The sequence below is a fragment of the Petaurus breviceps genome, unplaced genomic scaffold, assembly GCF_028583685.1.
Source record: "Petaurus breviceps papuanus isolate PSGF00001 unplaced genomic scaffold, PetGlider_PUasm1.0 151, whole genome shotgun sequence".
NCBI classification, from domain to species: domain Eukaryota; kingdom Metazoa; phylum Chordata; class Mammalia; order Diprotodontia; family Petauridae; genus Petaurus; species Petaurus breviceps.
The window spans coordinates 20,419,107-20,442,535 of NW_027185712.1; the positions used below are offsets into that span (position 1 = coordinate 20,419,107).

Genomic DNA, 23,429 nt, shown 5'->3' on the forward strand with positions numbered 1-23,429 from the left:
AGAGAGAGAGAGAGAGAGAGAGAGAGAGAGAGAGAGAGAGAGAGAGAAGAAGAAGGAGGAGGAGGAGGAGGAGAAAGACCTCTGGCAGTTTTCTTGGCACACGAATTCAAAACATAATTCAAATTCAAAACTGTATAAATATTGCTGTCCTGTTGTGAAACTTTTGTCCTTGAAATATGGGAGAAATCAGAAAAACTTCTCTGGTGGGAACTTTTTGCATCAAACATAAATACTCTGGTCCACTTTCTGACTGCTCCTCAGAAACCATATTTATCTCCTTAAAATATGCAAGGGTTTTCTTTCATTGTTGTTGTTTTTTAGTTCTATACATATACTATAGGCTAAATGGAAAATGAAGAGACTGGACTGAACCAAGAGGTCAGAGAAAAGGAAAATCTCATTTGAAACCAAGAGCTTATTTTCTGTGTTTTTTTTTCTAATATAAAGGAACAATCTCTACCTATTTCACTAGTAGAAGTATAATGGGGATATAAGCCATTGACATCCCAGTAGGTGGGTGAGCATTCACTGGGGGTTCAAGTTTGCCCCTTCCCCTCAGATTTTTCTAGCGTTTTCTTGATACTTCTTGGAGCATCAGGGTAATCACATGACCCAGTGGAGGTTTGAAATGAAGGGAGTTGGAAAAGTAATTGGACAGTAGGGCACAAGTGTTTTTACCTAAAGTAAAAAAGATATAACAAAGGATAGCACCAGGAAGTTTGAGGAGATGGTCAACCTACTGCACCCTGAGTCTGCAGAGAAGTGAGAAGAATGTAGTCACCTAACTTGACTAGGAATGAGCTCTGGAAACCATAAGTTGAATTAGGTGAGCCAGATTTTCATTGCTGTCTAGAGATACACTTGTCTGTTGGGTAACAAAAGTGCTGGATATTTGTTAACTAACTCAGAGATGGGTTAGTGGTGGGGGGAAGGACCTATAATTCTCTTTGAGAAAGCCAGACAATTGGAAGCAGATGGCAGTACAGATGCTGCACTAACCCAATGCAATGGAGTGATGAGACCTTCTAACTGAGTTCTGCATGATGGCCCCAAAGAAAGAATGATGCTGGGGGGAGGGGGTGACACTCTGTCAGGAGTGACACTCTGGAGGCAGTCACAGAGTAATAAAAGCATAATGAGGCACAGAGTCACAAAGAAGAGAAAACTTAGACTGTGCCTTTCACTGGTACTGAGTTATGAGGGCTGGGTAGTGCCAAGGAAGAGGAAACCCTAAATCATTTACCCATATGTGGGGACCTCAACCTCAGCCCCAGGATAGCATTACAAGCCTGGAGAAATTACAGAAGTCTTTTGGGAAAGGGACTCAACAAAGGAATAAATTGCTAAACTTTCTGGGAATATTTAGTTCTTTTCCCACATGGGGAGACTTCAAACCCAGGGTGATACACAGAGTCTATATGTGGCTCCCACTAATGGGGATAGTTTTCTTCAATGACTATGGGATTAGAGACAAATCCTTTCTATGATTTTTGCTCATTAATAACTCATTCAATGTCCTGTACCTGGGAAAGCTGATGCTTAAAAAGGAGCTGGGAACCTTTTTGGGGAATTGTGAAAGGTAAATTCAGAAGCAAACCTGAGTCACAGATACCATTAATTATGAAGAAACCTCCAAGGGGTTTCCTCCATACCCAGTCTGTTTGAGGTCAGAATTGTGGATTTTGAGCCAGGGGTTATAAATGGTGAACTGGAATTTATTGTGAAAGTACCCTCAAGCTGCCTTAGAGTTGATAAATAAGAACTTTTAACTTACTCTTTTGACATTTATTTATCACCTCCAAACTTCCATCAGTATTTATATTTCCCCAAAAAATTATACTTGGGAACATATTTAGACTGTTAATATAGCACAAAGTTCAGTGGAAATGTAATGATTATGTGGGTAATTTGACCAATGTAGTAGATTTTTGTTTTGCATATCTTGATAGGCCAGCTTCTTTATATTGATCTGATGTAGCCAAACAATTGCCAGGTCTTACACTCCACCATATTTTAGAAGTTAGAAACTAAATTTCATGAGCCAACATTTTTTTACATCTTTAGATTAGCTTTGTCACTGAAAACATCAGAACAACTAATAAACTTACTGAAGGGAGCTCAGACCTGGTCACAAAGAAGTCAGGGAAACTGGGTTTTCTGACCCATTCCCAACCATAAATGCCACCATAAAATGTGGTATCTCTCCTTACCATAAAACCATGCAACCCCAATGGCTTCAATGAGTACTCCAAACAGAATAGATGTCCCTGCAGCAAAATGGTCCAGCAATGTAAAGACATAAATGCCACCCTGGGGAAGATGTAAGAGACTTTCAGAGATTCAAGATATTCAGAACAATCAATATATAATATCTTAATACTCAAAAGTATGAGTCTACCTGGCTTTAGGTACTGTATTGAATATGGATTGAGAGGAAATTAGAATAGAACGGCTAGATTACTGAATGTGAAATGAGGAAGACCTGGGCAGATCTCTCTTGACCTCTCTTGGACCTAGTTCACTCATCTGCCAAATAAGTGTAAAAGTGAATGCATGATGTATCTCACAAGGTTATCATGAGTAAATGAGATACAAAATTTAAAGTGTTATAAGCTTGTCAGTTATTGTTTCTGTTAAAGATCACAGAATCTAAGGACCTTGGAGCTTATTCTTAGTTCCTTCAATTTATGGATGAGGAAGCTTGGGTCCAAAGAGGTTAACTGTGTTGTCCCAGGTACAAGCTACTGCTAATAAGTAATTGAATAGAGACCAGAACACAGGACCTTTCTGAATCCATTGTTCTTTCCAGATCATATTGTTCCTGATTAGCAGGTGATTACTCATTTCACAAAAATCACTGTTTACTTATAAAAGGATTCATAACAGAATGTTATTAAACAGCAGTCTACACTAATTAAACCATCATTCAGCTTAGAAGAACTCAATTTACATGAAACTTTTTAAGAACAAATATTCTTCAAATTGAGTTTTACCTGAACTGTTCTCTCCAAAGACTTGAAATTAAATTTAAGAGTAGAATGGGTCAAATACTTTGAAGGCTACCTTTTTTTAAATTAACAAATATTTATTTTTCCTTGCATCTCCTTCCCATGGGGGGAAAGAAAAACAAAACCCTCATGACAAATATTCATAATCAAGTAAAACAAATTTTGTTATTGGCCATGTCCAAAAAATGTGTGTCTCATTCACATCACAACAACTTGACTCTTTGCTCCAACCCCTTGTAAGCCTGAAACCCAGAGAATACATTTTAATGCAATGTACTTCTTAACAAAATGCTTGATTTTAAAGTTAGTTCAGTGACCAAGTAAGATGGTAATGAATGGTATGACAAGTCACAGGCACCTTAGAAGTTGCTGCTTTCTGTAAATTCTGGGGCTTAAATTTGATCTGGCAGAACCAAATGTAATATGTAAACACTGTGTACTCAGGAAAGATACCCTCATGCTTAAGGGGGGCTCTCGTCAGCGGAAGACCTAGTTCAAGAATCAAGTTGGCAGATTAACATTTAAAGTGCTGGTGACATACATTGGTGACGCAGAAGAGGGAGGTTAGAAATGTTGACAAGACAATGAACAGGGTGAAAAGCTCTCGGTGCCGGTGGAGAAACTTAAATTCATCAATCAGTCCAGTGATCACAGACTCCATTCCTCCCATCTACAATGGAATAAACAGAATGTGAAATAGATTCATATGTGAAGTTACCTGTGCCCTGCAGGGTTTGCCTTTTACATACCAGATTTGAATAGGAATGATGAAAACAGAATCATACAATTCTATACTGATCCATGATTGTGTGCCCTAAGGCAATGGAGCTCTTCCTTCCTCTTTATCACCCTAACCCCCAATGCTGTCCCTTCCCCCATCTCACTGCCAATCTCACAATATACTCAATTCAACAAATATTTCTTCAGGGCCTGCTAGGTACAAATGATTGTGGAATATGCAGGCACATGATAATAACAGGTTTCTCAGTTGTTTCAGATGACAGGAAAATTCTCTTGGGTGGACAAAAATTAGTTCACTGATGGAAAAAAATTAATAACTATGTTTGTGCCTGATCAGATCGTAATTGTCCAGCTTTGTAGCTGTTACCTGATCTGTTTGAGTAAGGTTTCATACACACATATACATATACTACACATGTACACATAACAGAGTTCTGTTTTGTTTTCCAGTGTGGTACTAGCCTGGTCATTGATACATTGACTATGGACCAGAGACTACAAAGCATGCTGGTCTCAATTTTGTTAGTGTTCCTTCCCTCCTCCAAGGTTCCTAGAGTCCTTGTCTCATTTTTTCCTTGTACTCTTCCTTCTTTACTGTATAATAAACTTAGCTACCTGTGGTATTGTCCAAGCAAAATATTAGCTATTCAATAGTAGGGACTGTTTTTTCATTTTGTTTTGTGTTGTATGACTTCTTTACTCATAGTAAAGACTTAATTAGCATTGAACTTAATTTTAAATTATTAATTAACATCAATATTATTCAAATGATATTGAATTGAACTGCATTAGTCTCCAAGATCTAAGATAATAGATAATTAAGGCAAAAAAAATCAGGAAAAGAACAGGTAATCTTGCACAAGGAGAGGGCATCCATCCTCTGATTAAGGCTTTTAAGAACTCACACGTGATGGACAAGATCTAAAGGAAACCTCCCAGAAATACTCTATCTTATAGTGTTATTTAGAGATATATAGTCTCTCTGAGATAAAAGCACAGTAGGAAATAACCAACCTCAAATATGATCAATATAAAATAAATAGTAAGTTTAGGTATAATAACATAATTATGAAAATATTCTGTAATGACAAAGTATAATATTGTAGTGATCAAAGGACAGCAATCTATAAGGAATCTTAAGAAAGGGTGCCCTCATCAATGTAAATTATACTTTCTCTTATACAGGACTGATGATAGTCTGTGTCAGCTTGCTAGGGCCCTGTCTCTGAGTGTGATACTCCAAAGTTACTCACAGCACTGTCAATTCCTAATGTGAGAAGCATGATGAAGAAAACCACAGCCCAAGCAGAGGACAAAGGGAGAGTAGCAATTGCTTCAGGGTAGATGATAAAAATAAGTCCAGGTCCTAAAGAGAAAGAAAAATGGTCATCGAATGATAATCTTTCCTCTTGATTTCACCTAAGCCATCCTGAAAAAAAAAATGGACAATTATCTTATTTGTAAAGATTTCCAGTTGAAAATATTCTGTACATAGTCTTCTTTTTTCCTATTCTTTGTCATCCAATTCTTTTTTCCCCTTCTCTCCCATTCTCCACATCTCCTTACATTATTAAGAAATTATTTTTTAAATCTCTCCAACTACAATTTCTTTTAAAACATTACACTGAGCTTGAGATGGGGAAAAGGAGTTAGAATGCTTTTTTGTATCACCATTAATTAGGACTAATGCTCTTCTCCCAAACCATACATATAGAATCTGGAAAAGGAGATGGATTTGGGGTTGGGAATGAATTTAAAAGAAAAGGGAAAGAGAGAAGAAAAGGAAAGAGTAAGGCATATTGGTAGGAGGGTCATCTTCAGGTAATGTACATCTACTTAAAAGTGGATAAGTGAAATTAAATGTACAAAAAAAATTTTATGTAAAAATGAACAAAAAAATGCACACAAAAAAGGGAGCACTTTCCCTCCCCAGAACTAACCACCACCCTTTCTTTGCATGAGACCTTTCATTTGGGAACTTTCCCAAATTAATACACTTTTGTTTCTTTAATCTCTCCTACAGGTCCTATTTTTTCCAACCCTTTAGTTATCATCATTGTCTACAACTTAAACTTGGTCTTAGATGGTGAAGTGCATATTGGACAGAGTACTCTAGGAAAGATTTTATTAAAAATATATGTGGTGAGAGAAAGCATATTTAATAGAATGATTACAGATTCTGATGAACTCATTTGTAACTGATAGGAGAAAATAGTCTTATGTATTTCTAATGCTGACATTTTTTTGGATCAGCTGGTCTAAAATTTCCAAATGTCAAAATCATGAGTCTGTCTTACCCCTTCTAAATCCTTCCTCTCCATTATAATTTTCAATATCTCCACCCCTTAGCTTCAAGCCATTATCCTTTACTTTCCTTCTGGCTTTACTTCCCTACCCTATCATCCTGGACCCAATAGTTAATCAGTTCAACTCTACTTTGGCCTGCACTCTCAAATTTCCAACCCCCCCTCTTTGTCCTATTGTTACTTGTGACTTATCAAACTTCAACCCTGTTGATTCATAAATTATTTGTCTATCTATAAATCTGATAGGTAATATGTTCCATGCTCTCTAAATTTTCTTGTACTATTTCTTTTTATATCTAGATCATATAACCATTTTGACCTCATCCTGGTAAATGGTGTAAGATATTGATCTATGTCCAATTTTCTGCCAGATTGCTTTCTAGCTTTCCCATCAATTTTTACCAAATAATGAATTATTATGCCCCAAGCTTGTCTTTTACACTTGTCAAACACAAAATTATTAGACTTGCATGAAATAATGAAGAACAAAATGAGCAGAACCAAGAGAACATTGTATACAGTAACAGCAATATTATTTTCAGAACAACTTTGAGTGACTAAGTCATTTTGACTATTATAAAAACTCAAATTAACTACTAAGGACCCATGAAAGAAGACACTATCTGCATTCATATAGTAGCCCTCTCTGTGGTGGAGGGGTGAGAGGGAAGAAAAAAAGGGGAAAAAGTTACGTTATATATTTAAAAGGATGGGGTGGCTAGGTAGCCCAGTAAATAGAGCACCGGCCCTGGAGTCAGGAGAACCTGAGTTCAAATCCGGCCTCAGATATTTAACACTTACTAGCCATGTGACCTTGGGAGAGTCACTAAACCCCAACTGCCCTGCCTTACCCCCTCCAAAAAAAACAAAACAAAACTAAACTAAAAACCTAAAAGGAATAGCAAATTTTACATAATAGATTCGCATATCACGTACAATCACTTTTTTTTTCCTATTCTACTATGTTATAGAAATGCTTGTTTTATTTCTTAAGTCCAGAATAAAATAAGCAAAATTTTTAAAACACCTTAAACCCTGGATTACTTCACCATGTATCTCTTTTGTGCCTACTCACATGCTACTGAATGGAACTGGAAGAAGTCATACAGTCAAACTGCCTGGGTCTATTATAAATTTATGTTATATAAACTTACTTGTACCCTAACTACAGCAAGACAATCCTTTTTGACTTCTCCTTAATTTATTCTCTGTTCTGCTCCCCACAGAAATTGATGCAAACCTTCACTTCTCTTCTCAAACCCCTCATACTTTCCAATCTCCCAGCCCTCTCAGTTGAGGACCTGGTCTCATACTTTATTGAGAAAATAGATTTTGTGAGCTCTCTCTTCTCCTCTTTATTGCAAAACCCCATTGACACAATCCCTTACTCTCTCCACCTTTGCTCCAGTCTACCAATGAGGTAGGCCTTGTCTTTGCCAAGACCAATCCCTCTACAAGTACCCTTGATCATATACCCTCCCACCTTCCCTATTAGACTCCTCAGTCATCTCTCTACCTTTGCTTATTGATTCTCTCCTATCTCCTGGTTCTTTCCTGCTGCCTGCAAACATTCCCAAATCTCCTTCATCCATAAAAAAGACTCTCCCTGGATCCAATCATCCTCTTAAATTATTGTTCTTTTTTCCCCCTGTTTTTCAATCAAAATCCCTAGGAAAAGCTGTCTTTACTCATTGCCTCCAGTTCCTTTCCTCTCACTCCCTTTGTAATCCTTTATAATCTGGCTTCTAACTTCATGTAACTAAAATTTCACTTTCCAAATTTATTGATGATTTTGTTTTTTACTTGATGAATCAGATAGTCTTTTCTCACTCCTTACTCTTCATGAGCTCTCTGCAGCAATTTACATAGTGACCACCCTCTCTTCCTAGAAATCTCTTGTCCTGGGGCATCTAGGTGGAGCAGTGAATACAGCACCAGCCCTGGAGTCAGGAGGATCTGAGTTCAAGTCTAGACTCACTTAACACTTACTACCTGTGTGACCTTGGACAACTCACTTGCCCCCAATTGCCCTGACTTCCCCCCTCCAAAAAAAATGAATGAAAAAAAAATTTTTTTAAATAGATATCTCTTGTCTTAGTTTTTGTGATTACTAGTTTCTCTTCTGGTTCTCCTCACTTTCTGGCCATTTTTTCTTATTTTCCTTTAATGACTCTATTGTTATATCACATCCTCTCCACTCTTGGTATAGGCAAAAGTTCTGTCCTGGGTCTTTTTCTCTCTCTATCTATACACTATCATATTTTGGATCACATCAGCTCCCATGGGTTATTACACATAACTCCCAGATCTATATATCTATATCTATAGGCCTGGTGTTTCTTTTGAGTTTCATTGCATCATAAACTCTGTTGGACATTTCAAAATGAACATTCCAAAGACACTTCAAACTTAACATATTCAAAACTGAATTCGTTATTTTGTCTTCCCCCTCAAAAAAACCCCCACCTCTCTTCTAAACTTTCCTATAACTGTCAAAGACGCTTCCATCCTTCCAGTCAGATAGGTTTCCAATCTATCCTCATCAATGACTTCTAGTTCTCCCTTACAAACACATACACAAATACACAATCCAATTAGTTGTCAAACGTTACTATTTTTACCTTTACCACATCTTTCCCAAGCATTCTCTCCTCACAACTCACATAAACACGACCCTAGTTTGAGCCCTTATTGACTCTTGCTTCAACTATAGCAATGGTTTCCTAATCAATTTACTTGCCTCCAGACTCTCCCTATTCTAACAGGTCATCTTCACAACTATCAGAGTGCCATGACATTTCATTTTCCTTCTCTGAGACTTTGCACTGGATGTCCCTTATGCCTGCAATGTATTCTGAACGAAAAGGCTCAACTTTTCAATACTAACATTTTATTGATATTGCTATATACTAGAAAGGGATAGAATCCAAGTGCCTCTGAAAAATGAAAAAGGAGTGTAACACAGAGTGCAATAGAAGATAAGCAGTAAGTGTGGGCAGGCTACAACATATAACTGATAAGGAGTCCCAAAGAAGACCCAGAGTAAAAGATGTCATTAAGTAATCATTGGCTGAGAAAAGATGGTGGGTTGGTTATGTGGCAAGTACAGAAGATGACAAGTAGAAGGGGGGGGGGAGGGAATAAGCATTTATGTAATGCTTAGGTATTATGCTAAACACTTTTAAGAACATTTTATCTCATTTGATTCTCACAATAAGCCCAAAAGATGGGTGCTATTATTATCCCTATTTTACAGTTGATTAAACTGAAGCAAACAGAGGTTAAGTGACTTGCTTAGGGTCACACAACCATTAAAGTGTCTGAATCCACATTTGAACTCAGGTCTTCAAGAATCTGGTTCCAGTGTTCCATCCACCACAACACTACCTAGTTCTGAATAGCTAGAGTGTTCCACTAGTAACCTTGCAAGGTCAGAAGTTTAAAAAAAAAAAAGGAATCCAGCACACTGAAAAGTCATGAACCTGAGTTGCTTAAGACAGGCAGGCATAAATAAGTCATGATTCATATCATTAGAGGGAACTTCTGAATCAATGGATCAGAGATCTATTTGAATTTTTGAGTAACAATTATATATATACATATTATTTATCACATTATATTATATAGTATATCTAACAAATATATATTTTATATATATTACATACAAAATCTCTGTAAATCATTAAGAGAAATGTGCAGAAAAGCAGTAAGCAAGAATGTCAAAAGATAGAAATAGTAAATGTTGGAAGGACTTCAGAAACACAGGCACAACACTGTTGGCAGAGCTGTGTATTAGCCATCCATGCTGGAAAGCAATGTAGAATTACACTTTTTAAAAAGGTGACTAAAATGTCCATATTCCCTCAGATGTTATTATGTATGCCAAAGAAGTCAAAGACAGATAGGTCCCATGTACACTAAAACAGTCATAGTAACACGTTTTTTTTTTTTTTAATAAAAAAGGAAAACAAAGTGGATGCTGATTGAAAGAGGAAGTTTGTGAGTACAGCTTGTGGTATGTGAATACAATGGAATATTACAGTGCCTCAAGAAGTAACAAACATGAATACTTCAGAGAAGCATCAGAAGAATGAGACAAACTCACACAGAACAAAATAAATAGAACCAGGAGAACAATATACATTATGGGTGCAACAAAGGGAAGAACAAAAAATGAAAAGGAACGCTCTAACACCGTTGATCACCTTCTTCTCCTTGATACTGTTCATTACATGTTTTTGTGACCTTACATCCTATTTCTCCTCCTACCAATTGGACTCCTCATTTCCAGTTTCCTTTGTTGAATCTTTATCCAAGTGACATCTGCCCCGAGGTTTTGTCCTGGGAACTCTTCTTTTCTCCCTCTATACCTTTTCAGTTGGTCAGCTCATCAGCTCCCATGGATTCAATGATCATATCTATACCAGTGATTTTCAGATCTACATATCCAGCCCTAACCTACATCCTAACCTCTAGACTTGCATCTCTGTCTATTGACTATCTCAAACCGGATGTCCCCTAGAAATCTTAAACTGTGATAAACCCAAAGACTCCAGCTTCTGGGATAAGAACAAAAACTGCAGGGAAAACTGGAAAATAGTGCTTTAGAAATTAGGCAATGATCAAGATTTTATACTGTACACCAAGATAAGGTCAAAATGGACACATAATTTAGACATAAAGGATGAAACCATAAGCAAATTAGGAGAGTAAGGAATAGTTTACTGTCAGATCTATGGAGAAGGGAAGAATTTGTGACCAAACAAGAGATAGAAAACATTAAGAAATGCAAAATAAATAATTTTAATTACATTAAATTAAAAATGGTTTGCACAAAGCCAAGGCAACCAAGATTAGAAGAGAAGCAGAAATCTGGGAAACAGTTTTTACTGCCAGTATCTCTGATAAAGGCTTCATTTCTAAACATAGAGAAATGAGTCAAATCTATAAGAATAGAACTCATTCCCCAATTGCTAAATGGTCAAAGGATATGAACAGGCAGTTTTCAGATGAAGAAATTAAAGTTATCTATAGTCACATGAAAAAATGCTCTAAATCAGTATTGATTAGAAAAATGCAAATTAAAACAACTTTGAGGTACCACCTCACACCTATAAGATTGGCTAACATGACAAAACAGGAAAATGATAAATGTTGGAGATGTGGGAAAATTGGAACACTAGTGCATTGTTGGTGGAGTTGTTAACTAATCCAACCATTCTGGAACTATACCCAAAGAGCAACCAAATTGTGCATATCCTTGGATCTAGCAATACCACTACTTTGTCTGTATCCCAAAGAGATCATAAAAAGACCCAAATGTACAAAAATATTTATAGCAGCTCTTTTTGTGGTGGTCAAGAACTGGAAATTGAGGGGATGCCTATCAATTGGGGAATGGCTGAATAAGTTGTGGTATATGAATGCAATGGAATACTATTGTTCTATAAGAAATGGTGAGCAGGTGGACTTCAGAAAAACCTGGAAAGACTTGAATGATCTGATTCTGAGTGAAGTGAACAGAGCCAAGAGAACACTGTACACAACAGCAACATTGTACAATGACTGACTTTGTCAGACTTAGCTCTTCTGAGCAATGCAATGATCTAAGACAATTACAAAAGACTCATAATGGAAAATGCTATCCACATCCAGAGAAAAAACTATGGTGTCTGAATGCAGATGAAAGCATACTATTTTCTCTTTTTTTTTTCTTTCTCATGGTTTCCCCCTTTTGTTCTGATTCTTCTTTCACCACATGAATAACGGGGAAATATGTTTAATATGATCATACATGTATATCCTATATCAGATTGCATGCCATCTTGGGAGGGAAGAGTGGAGGGAGGGGGAAAATTTAGAACTTGAAATCTTATAAAAGTGAATGCTGAAAACTAAAAAAAATATATTAAAATTTAAAAAAAAGAAATCTTAAACTGAACTCATCTTTTCCCCCAAGACCTCCCCTCTTTCTATCTCATTACTATAGGGGATACCACCATCCTCCCACTCACCCAGACTCATAATCTAGGAATCATCTACTTCTCTGTCTCATTTCACCATGACCCCATCCCCACCCCCACTCCCTTGTCCAATATGTTGCTCAATTCTTTTAATTTTACCTTCATAGCATGGCATGTAGCTGGTACTTAATAAATGCTTGTTTGTTCAACCTGACCTCTGTAATTATAATTACTCAATTATAATTGTCCTCAGAGATGAGAAACTGTATCTACCTCCTTTCTTTGTAGAGGTAAGGAATAAAGGATGTGAAACATTGCATTCACTAGCTTGGATAATGTGCTGATTCATTTTGTGGAACTACTTTTTCTCTTCATTCTTTTTAATTCTTTACTACAAGTACTGGCTCACTGGGTAGCAGAAGAGTAAGGGATCTATTTAAAAATTAAAATAGTGTAAATAAAAAAAACTTTTGAAAAATACTGCTTTGTTGATTACCTTAAATTCTCTGAAGAAATGAAAATATCACACGGAGGGCAAAGGAAAGGCATAGAGTGGGCCAAGAATCTAGCATATAACAAAGAAAGAATTTCAAAGAATAGAAATAAAAGATGTCATCAGGAAAATGAATTGATAGAAAAAGATGCTGGGCTGATTGAGGGATGACAGGTGCACAACCTGAGTGATCCACTTTGTTGTTGTTTAGTCATGACCGCATGTGGAGTTTTCTTGGCAAAGATACTGGAGTGGTTTTCCATTTCCTTCTCCCACTCATTTTACTGATAAAGAAACTGAGGCAAACAGGGTTAAGTGACCTGCCCAGGGTCACACAGCTAGTAAGTGTCTGAGGCCAGATTTGAACTCAGGTCTTCTTAACTCCAAGTTCATTACCATGGTACCACCTAGCTCCCAATAAGTGATCCACAGGTATATATTGGGAGATATCAAGGAATACCTTCAATATATTGGGTAGATCCTCTGCAGTGAACATTGAAGAACTTGCGTTGAGTCACCCACGATGTGTAGGTATATATGGGCAGTATAGGGAATAGCCAAATTATTGAGATCTCAGATCCATTTGTGTATTTGAGTTGAGCAACTCAAACTTCAATCAAAAAAGAAAAAAACTCCACTACTAAATACAGAGAGAACAGATGATGAAAACTATTAGTTTAAATATCTGTAGTGGACTCAGGGAGGGTCCAAGAAGAGTAGATGCATTCTGTAGTCAATGGATAATGAACATATCAAACACAGTCACTCCCTACTGCCACCTAAGGTTATCATCTGGTATTGGGTTTTATATGCAGAACTGCAACATTGTACTACCAGGAAGATTCTTGCTGCCACTGTTTTGATGAAATGTGACAAAATTAATATAACCAACATCTGGCTATCTATATTAATGGAAGGGACTGCTGATTATTTTTAAGCCACAGACACACAGAGTAATGTTTTGCTTAGCGTCATGTTCAAGTAAATCCTAGAATTCTAAGTTGGATGGGACCTCTAAGGCAATCTAGTCCAATGCATCCTATGAGAATCCTTTCTCTATACACTTCACAAATAGTTATCCAGATTTTTCCGGAAAAAAAAAGCAAAGGACAGGGAACCTTTTTACCTCATAAAGTAAGCATTACCTTTTAGATACCTCTAATTTTAGTAAATTTCTCTTTACATCAAACCAAAATCTGATTATCTGTAGTTTCCAGCCACTGTTCCTAGATCTTCCAACCCCAAAGCCAAGAAGCAGAAGTAGAATCTCTCTTTAAAAGATAGTTATCAAGGGCCAATGGCATATTCTCTGCTCTAGGCTAAATATTCTCTTGGCCTTTCACCACCCTATTTACCCTCCACAGAACCTCTGGGTTGTGAGGTTCAAAGTAGACAATGTATGCAAAGCATATTGCAAACCTTAAAGCACTATACAAATACTTGTTCTTTTTGTTATTGTTAACCTAGTGACCAGACCACCAGTCTGGTGATGACTTCATTCCCTGTGCTTTCTATTTAACTCCTGATGAACTGCAACAATGTTTATAGAGTAATATAGGGAGATGCAGGTAAATGTTTAACAACTGGGCTGGGGGTGATAGTGGTATGCATAGGCATCATTTCCAGTTTGTAGTGTTTGTGGATTTATGCTCACATTGAAAATTTAACATTCAGCTCTCGTGAGGCAGTTAGAGCTGGCTCCAGCACACCCCTGCCCAGGATCCTCTTCATCTTGTGAATGTCCTTCCTATGTGATGGTGCCTAGTACTGAAAACTTTGCTCTGGATGAGATTTGACCAGGACCAGGTAAAATGGGACCTGTTCAACGAGAATGTCTCTTTCAGGGTTGTAGATATTACATTTCTTAATAGAGTTTAAGATCATGTGAGGAGTGGGCTATTTTTTTATACTGTCACACTGTTAGGTATAGACCTCTGAATTCCTTATATCTTTTCATATAGAATGGTTGTCTAGCCTTTTGAATACAAGTGTAGAATTTTACATTTATTTCTATTAAATGCCATAGGAGGTTGGCAGTATGGCATCATGGACAGGAAGTTGGCCATGGAAGCAGGAAGACCTAGGGTCTCTTCCTGCCTCTAATGCACATTGGGAAAGTGACCCTGGGAATATCAGTTAAGCTCTCATTGCCCCAGGTAACTCTTTAAACCTATAAGTTGCAGACCAGGGGCCAATCTTCATTAATAGAAACATTTTTTTAAAACTGGAAATTTCTTATATCAATGAAATTTTAGATCTGATTTTTAAAATGCCATATCAGTATATTTGGTCCATTATTTTGACCTTCCCGAGGGCCATTTTGTAATCTTCCTTTGCTATCCCTTCCAGCATTGTGTTATCTTTAAATTTAATAAGCATGTCATCCATGCCTTTATACAAGTCTTTGATAAAAAAAATGTGAAAAAGGACAGAAGAAATAAAAGGCATTATTGAAACCATTTTGATCAACTATATTCTAATAAAACCAATAATTTAAATAAAATAAATGAATATTTATAAAATATGAAATACCCAAATTAATAGAAAAAGAAATAGAGAATTTAAATAAATTTCAGAGAAAGAAACTAAACAGTTCTAGAAAAATTAAAAGAACAATTAATTCTAAATATTACATAAATTGCTTGTAAAAACAACAAAAGTAAATTCTTACCAAATTCAATTTATGACATAGATATGGTTTTGATATATAAAGCAGAATTAAAACTGAAAAAAAGATAGACCCAAATTGCAGAACAATAATGAACACTGACACATATATTTTAAATAAAATATTATCAAAAAGGCTAAATATACCACAAAGATCCACATCCACTCTGACCAGGTCAGATTTATGTAAGGATGCAGAGTTGTTTAATATTAGGAAAACTAACTTAATTGACCATATTAATAACAAAATTAATAAAAATAATATAATTCTATAAATAAGTAAAGAAAAAACTTTTGACAAAATAAATTTGTTAAAAATACTAGAAAACATATTAATGAATGCATCTTTCCTTAAAATGACAAAAAGTACAGATGCAAATCCAAAAGCTACCATTACATGTAATGGAGATAGACTAGAACCCTTTCCAACAAAATCAAAAAGTAGTGAAACAAGGACGTCCATTGTCCGTTCATCTATCTGACATAATATTAGATATACTGGTTATAACAATAAGATAAGAAAAAGAAATTGAGGGAGTAAGCTCAGGCAAAGGAGAAACAAAATGATCATTTTGCAGATCATATAATAATATAGTTAAAGAATTTTTTTAAAACCCTAAAAATTAATTGAAACCATAACTTCAGTAATCTTTCAGGATATAAAACAAATCTACAGAAATTATCAGCATTTTTACATAATAACAATGAAACACAGCAGGAAGAAACAGAAAGAGTAATTCCACTTAAAAGAATGACAGAATATAGGAAATGCTTGGGATCCTACCTACCAAAATATGTTACAACTATATAAATATGACTAGAACCATTTGTTTATAGAAATAAAGACAGACTTAAATATTGGAAAAACATATGATTTGTCCATGGGTAGGACAAGTCAATATAATAAAAATGACAATACCACTTGAATTAACTTCCCTCTTCAATGAAATACCAATCAAACTACCAAAGGATAACTTTATAGAATTAGAAAAATTAAGAAAAAATTCATATGAAGGCAAAAAGTTCAGGAATCTCAAGGGAAATAATGAAACAAAGTGAGAATAAAGGTAGTCTAGCAGGGCCAGATCTCAAATTATACTACAAATAAGTAATCCTCAAGACAATTTGGTATTGGCTAAAAAAATTGAAAGTTTGATCAGTAAAGCAGACTAGGTTTACAACCAACAGAAGAAAATGTACCTAGTACCCTATTTTTCAGTAAACACAAAGACCTTAGCTATTAGGACATGAACTTGCTACTTGACAAAAGCTACTGAGAAAATTGGACAGGTGTATATAAGAAATCAGATATTGGCTAATACCTCACACTTTATACTAAGATAAGCTACAAGTGAATAAGTGACCTAGATATAAAACACAGTATAAACAATTAGAGAAACATAGAAAAAAAAATTGCCTCACAGATCTACAGATAGAAGAAAAGTTCATGATCAAATAATAGAGAGGATCAAAGAAGATAAAATGGATAATTTTAATTGCATAGCATTAATACTTGTTTGCATAAAGAAATCTAATAAAATCACTTGGGGAAAAATCTAACAAATTTTCTTATAAAGATACATAAGGTACTGATTCAAATTTATAATAGTAAGAGTCATTCCCCAATTGAGAAATGATTTAAGGATATAAACAAGCAGTTCTGAAGGGAAGAAACACATGCTATCTGTAAGCATATGGAAAAAAAATGCTCCAAGTCATTACTAATTAGAGAAATCCAAATTGAAAATAATTCTGAGATTTTACTTCATATCGATCAAACTGACAAATACAAAAAAGGAAAGTGCTAAATGTGGGAGGGGCTATGAAAAAATAGGCATATTGTTGTTGAGGGATATAGCCATTCTGGAAAGCAATTTGAAATTATACACAAAATACTATAAAAGAGTGTGTACCCTTTGATTCAGCTATATCATTGCTACTTCTATTCTTAAAAGAAATCAAAGAAAGAGGGAAGATGCTTAATGCAAAAAAAAAAAATTGTAGCAGCTCTTTTAGTGGTAGCAAAAAAATGTAAATGACTGAGGAGTCCATCAATTAAGGAATGACTGAATAAGGTGTAGTATGCGAATGTGTTGGAGTTCTAGTGTTCTGTAAAATAAAGAAATCGACTATTTCAAACATGAAAAGATTTAAATGAACTGATACAGAGTGAAACAAGCAGAACCAGATTGTAAAAACAATTTCAAGGACGTATACTTGATAAAGAACTGATAAAGAACGAAGTGATCAGAACCAGAACAATTTATATAATAACAACACTGTAAAGACAAACATCTCTGAAAGCTGTAAGAGCTATGATTAATGCAATGATGATTCATGATTCATGACAGAGAGGTAATAGATTTAAAGTGCAGAATGAGACAAATATTTTTGTATGCAACCAGTGAGGGAATTTGTCTTGCTTGACAATATGTAGTTGTTACAAGGAATTGTTTTCCTTTTCTCTTTTATTTTCAAATGGGATGGTCAGTGGGAAGAAGAAAAATCAATTTTTGTTAGTTAAAAATATTTTAAAAGAGCAGGTGAAGGGTGTGCTGCATGAAAATGTATATATGTTACATACACTTTCAGATGAAGTCACTTTTTGGTTAGTTTTACTGAATTGTTTTTCTCATAGGACCTCTCACAGAGTAAGGTAATCTGTAAATGTTCAAAATGTAAAAACAAAACATGTCGATTAAAGTATTAAAAAAAACACATCACAGGGGCAAGCACTGATGCCTATGAAATTCAACTGGAGACCTCTTTTCAGGTAACGTGAACCATTAATGGCAACGTATTGGGTCTAATCATTCATCCAAATCCACCCAATTGTACTATGATTTATCCAACATTTCTTTATCTTTTTTTGGGGGGGAGTCTTTTTGGAGGGGGGAACACAGGACAATTGGGGTTAAGTGACTTGCCCAAGGTCACACGGCTAGTAATTGTTAAGTGCCTGAGGCTAGATTTGAACTCAGGTTCTCCTGACTCCAGGGCTAGTGTTCTATTCACTGTGCCACCTAGCCGCCCCTCTTTATCTTGTTTATAAGAGTAGTATGAGAGATTTTGTCAAATATTTTGTTGAAACCAAGATAAACTGTATCATCAGGATTCCCCTAATACTCATCTAGTGGCTCTGTCAAGAAAGGAAATTAATTTTTTCTGTCATGATTTGCCATGAAAGCCATGCTTCACAGCTCTTGGTGATAACTTTTTAGATTCTTAGAGACCATATATACTACAATTCAGAATTTGGCCAAAAATCAAATTAATCTCATTTGACTACTGTAAGCAATCTTCACACTCCCTCTCTAAAAATCAGTACATTTGCTCTTCTCTAGTCCTGTAGTACTTCTCCCATTCTCCATGATTTGTCAGATTGCTGTCACTGGCTCAGTAATCCGTTTACTAATATGTTCAGTAACATAGTATCTGGCTCACATATGCGCTTATATAAATACTTGTTGATTGATTGATTTTCAGACATCTTTTTATCCAGCTGCTCACTTTCCAAATCTGGTTTTCTCTTCCAAAGACACTGTTTTTAATAAGCAGCAGTAAAGGAAAATAAAAAACCAACCCTGGTTCTTTCATTTTTTTCTCCAGGACTTCATAATTCCTAGCAATACATTCTAGATTTCTTTTGACAGTATTATTTGTCACCCACCACTTGAATCACCAGTAAACAGTGGATAATGGTTATCATGTTTGACAAACCTCGGTGGGTGTGGGGGTGAGGGTTGGGGGGGGTGCTTCATCACTTCCCAGATACATGCCCTAGAAAAGAGCAAATCTCTCATCATCAGGTTGACAAAGAATTGCCTGTTATTAATCCTTCAGCAGAGTCACCAACCACCACTACTCATCTCTTCTTCCACTAACCTTTTCAGTATTATCTCTCTGATGATACCTATGGTCCATATTGTCATTTTAAAGGCCACAAGTAGCTGATTTTTCCTTAGGAGAAAAGATTAAACTCTTCTTTCTAAGGGGAAGAACCTATTAAATATATTAAATTCCAAGTATTCAGTGGTCATACTTTCCCCCCTTCATTCTCTGTTAAATTCTTTCACCCTTTTTACCTTAAAGTTCTTGCATCCTTCTCTCTCTCTCTCTCTCTCTCTCTCTCTCTCTCTCTCTCTCTCTCTCCTTTCTTTCTTTTTCTTTTTTTTAAAGCCTGGAGAGTAAAGAAACATTCCTTCAACATTTTTTACATTTTTTTCTAGAAGGGAGAAAAATATTGCATATTAAGCCTAGAGGGCAGTCAGGTAGTCATGGCAGAAAGATATAGCATATTCTCTGTAGTTCACTTCAAAATTATCCTTGCCCTTTATACTTTGGGGAAGCAAGATCCTTTGTCTTCTCTTATTCTGGTTAGTGTACCTTGTGGCCAACTGGTGGAGAAGTGATTTGATAAGTTTTCTCTTGCTAACCAATTGTTCTTCCCCTGGGGATTCCTGACCTATGACAGTCTTCTGGACTTTTCTCAAGAGATCAGGCTAGCTTGTTTGACTACCTTTTATTGGTCTTTAGCAACCTCTTGCCAAAGTCATAATTCAAAGAGCAACTGAGAACAGCTGGCTTCTAGGAGGGATTATCTGGTCAGTTCACAACCACTTTGGGTCCTCATTCTCTTCTATCTTCTCCTTTCTCTTTATGAAATAATGCAAAATCATTTTGCATTTCTTGCATAAATACTATCAGCAGAGGAGGACAGAAGGGTTTAAGGTGGTGGGGAGTAGAGGAGACTAGACTAGGATACAGGCAATATAGAAAGCTTATGTTTTTTGTGAATTGATGACACTAGTTCACAATTTCTTTAAAATTAATAAATATTTTATATATAAACTATACTAGAAACAAGGTAGTATAAAAGACACAAGAAATTCTCCTCTTCTATTTCTTTTATATATTTATATCTATTTGGTAATTTAAATTCATTCTTATTTTGAAATAAACACAACTACAACTCATCTTTCAGTCAGCACTATTTGTTCAGACATGTTTATTGTACTTGGTATTATTTAAACAGATGGCACTATTTAGCCAAAATAATAAATTGTTTTCCTGACTTTCAAAAATATTAAAAGTGAATTTGACAAATAAAATAGAGACTGCTATTTCAAATGAATATTAAATGAGATTAGACCCAACAATCATTGAAATGATCTAATTTTATCATCAGCCCCATTATTAACCTCCCTGTTCTGCACTCATTTACCTGCCTCTGAGACAGACACTCCTCCTCTCCAAAGGCAATGTCTCTTCTAGTTTTTTCAAGTTGTAGGCAGGATAAGCATTTTACATGAGCAATATCTTTGAGGTTGAGCATTAGTATTTCACATTTATGGTCATAATAAAAGTTAAAAGTTTCTCTAACATATTTATTGAAATGTTGAACTGTTATTGTCTGCATAGGAATTAAGTATAAATAATAAGCAGTTCTCACAATTGTCTGCAATTAACAATACTTTTGAAAAAGACAAACTAAATTTTTAGTTCTTTTCTCATTCTGTCATTTCCCTAGTATCTATAATCATTCAGTCAAGCATTTTTCTTGAAGCTATGTACCATTTAATTATTGCCATCATGATCATTACATAAGTTGACACACATTGAAAGACCAATTCAAGTTATCTAATCTCAGCTAGGCCATTACTGGCACTCCTTTTATTTTTTTTTCCTGATTAGCTAGGCTCCTCCTTTGTCCTTAAACCCCAAATTTCATTTTTCCCCTTTTATTCCCCCCACCTCCTACTTTAAAGAAAAACAATCTATGGCTACCTATCATGTGCTTCTCCAACATACCCGGTTCTATGCCTCAATATCCCACTATACCTTTGCCTTTTTTCTCCATTTTTGTTTCAGTCACTGAGGAAAAGATGTCAAAACTAACCCTTCTACTCATGTCCTGGTTTCCAACCTTCCCCATCTATTATAAGATTATAAACCCATCAACCATCACCCACTGTCATCTTCAATCTCTCCCTATTCATTAGCTACTTGATTACTTTGGATGTTATGTACCCTCAAAAAACAAATAAGAGTCATATTATGCCATGTTTATCTAGCCCATTCTTCATACAATAAGTTTTCCACCAAAAAAAGTGAATAAGAAGTAAGGAATGCATTAATACAGGTGACTCCTAGGAATGTGGCTGTGAAAAGAGAAGAGATATAGATGACATTATAGGTGTTTGCAAGAATTTGAAGGATTGTCACCTAGAAGAAGGATTAGACCTGTGTGGCTTTGCCCTAGAAGACAGAAGTAAACAGTCACAAAAAGGTGGATTAGGTTTGATATATGGAAAATCTTCCTAGCAATTAGAGCTATCCAAAAGTATAATGGACTGTTTCAAGAAGTGTGGGTTCCCTTCAAATTGGACATTTTCAAAGCAAAGTTTGGATTACCATCTTTTGGGTTTGTTGCAGAAGGGGTTCTTTTTCAGGTATGGGTTGGACTAGATGGTCACTAAAATCTCATCCAACTCTGAGACTCTGTAATTCTTTGACCCATGAAGGCAACAAACTCTTGGCAGAAATGGGAGGAGATGGGATTAAGGCACAAGTAAATTATTTTGCCTGTGGCAAGGAGAAGGACTATATATTCCTCAGACACTGAAGCATATTGGATGAGGCAAAGGGATTCTGAGATGTCCAAGAATAAGGGAGCAAGACTACAAGCCAAGTCATGAACTCCTCCAAAAAGAAGCCAGAATGGCCTGACGTCCAGAAGAGAAAGAATCATTTTTCCCCAGGCTGTATTACTCTCAAACGTTTCTGACTTCTCCACCATGCTTGCCTCTATGGCTGACATGTTTGGGGACCCTTTCCACTATTTTTCATCTTCCTTTTGTTGTGTGTTGTCTTTCCCTTTGAGATTATAAGCTCCTTGAGGGCAGGGGCTGTTATTCTTTCTCAATATTTATATCCCCAATACTTAGCACAGTGTTTGCCATGTATAGCAGGGGTTTAATAAATGTTTACTGACAATAGCTATTGATTAGATGACTATGACAGTGATCTCACTCATTTGACAAAGATAGATGGAATGAACCTCTAAGGAGGAAAAGTTATTGATGAATGATAATGGATAGTTTGGAGGCAAAAGCAAAACATAAGGATAATGATTCTAGTCAAGAAGTTTGAGAGGGCACAAGAGAATCATAGGGTCATATATCTAGACCTAGAAGAGAAATGAGTGACCATTTAATCCAACTCCCTCATTTTTACAGAAGAGGAAACTGAGGCCCAGAGAAGTTAACAGACTTGTTCTAAGTCACACAGGTAGTAAATGACAGAGATGGGGTTTTGAACCCAGGTCCTTTAACTCCATAATCAATCTCCTTTCCACTGTACCAGGCAACCTTCCCAAGAATACCCAATACTAGAGAGGGTGGCTGGGACTGTATTATCTTCTGAAGGGATCTCTGTTTCTATAAGCAGCAGAATACAGAAAAGGCGTCATTAGAAATGAATGTGACTCCATTAGAGTCACAAAAGAATTGTGACTCTCCCCTGCAAGTTCAGAATACCAGTCATCTGAACTTCTGAGCATAAAGGTGAGGAAACATGACTGCTAACCTTTTCCAGACTTTCTCAGAGTATCAACACCCATATGCCCAGGAGGTAGCAGCTTAAAAAGCAATGGCTTGACTTTGAGTGTATAGAAAGGTGGGCCTGGAGGCAAAGTGAGGATAAGGTCTATGTTAGAAGCATTATAACAACATATTCTTGCACTCTTATTTCTCCTTACATTTCTTCTTACCCTCTACCCTATAATGGATCCATAATTCTTAATTGGAGCCACTTGACTTGTGATGGCAAAGGCCTGGGAAAGGAAAATTTTGCTCTGCATATAAGCCTACCCAAGACAGTAAAACATGATATTAGGTAGACAAGTTCCCCCTTTCTGACTGGGAAACAGTGTGGAGAAGAGCAAAATCAGGTTTGATGGTGTAAGGGTTATGGGATTTAAAGATCTTCCCTGCCCCTAGGCTAAAGTGCACCAGAAGCCTGGGGAGGGAGGCTTGTTTTTCAGTAGATACTTTTTGATTGGCCAGTGGGTCAATAAGGTTGTTACATTCTCTGAGCCAGGAGAAGGCTATATAAGCCCTGATGTGTAGCTTTGTTTTGGGACTCACTTTGAGAAGTGTTCTGTGATTTGATCTGAATTCTGGGAAGCCGTTGTTGAGAGTCCCCCGGCTTTGAAAAACCCAGAATGTGGAAACCCAGATGTTGACTGGGT

The 23,429-nt window shown here is 36.2% G+C and overlaps 1 protein-coding gene across 1 annotated transcript in view; it reads right to left on the bottom strand.

Moving 5' to 3' along the window:
- The window catches only part of SLC6A3 (solute carrier family 6 member 3), a 105,538-nt gene that overhangs the window by 16,915 nt on the left and 65,194 nt on the right, over nt 1-23,429 (bottom strand). Inside the window, exons 9-11 of the mRNA XM_069076467.1 lie at nt 5,003-5,115; nt 3,550-3,678; nt 2,211-2,310 (exon numbers count right to left, since the gene is read on the bottom strand). Coding sequence (XP_068932568.1) covers nt 2,211-2,310; nt 3,550-3,678; nt 5,003-5,115 — 342 coding nt within the window. The remainder of the gene's footprint in view (nt 1-2,210; nt 2,311-3,549; nt 3,679-5,002; nt 5,116-23,429) is intronic.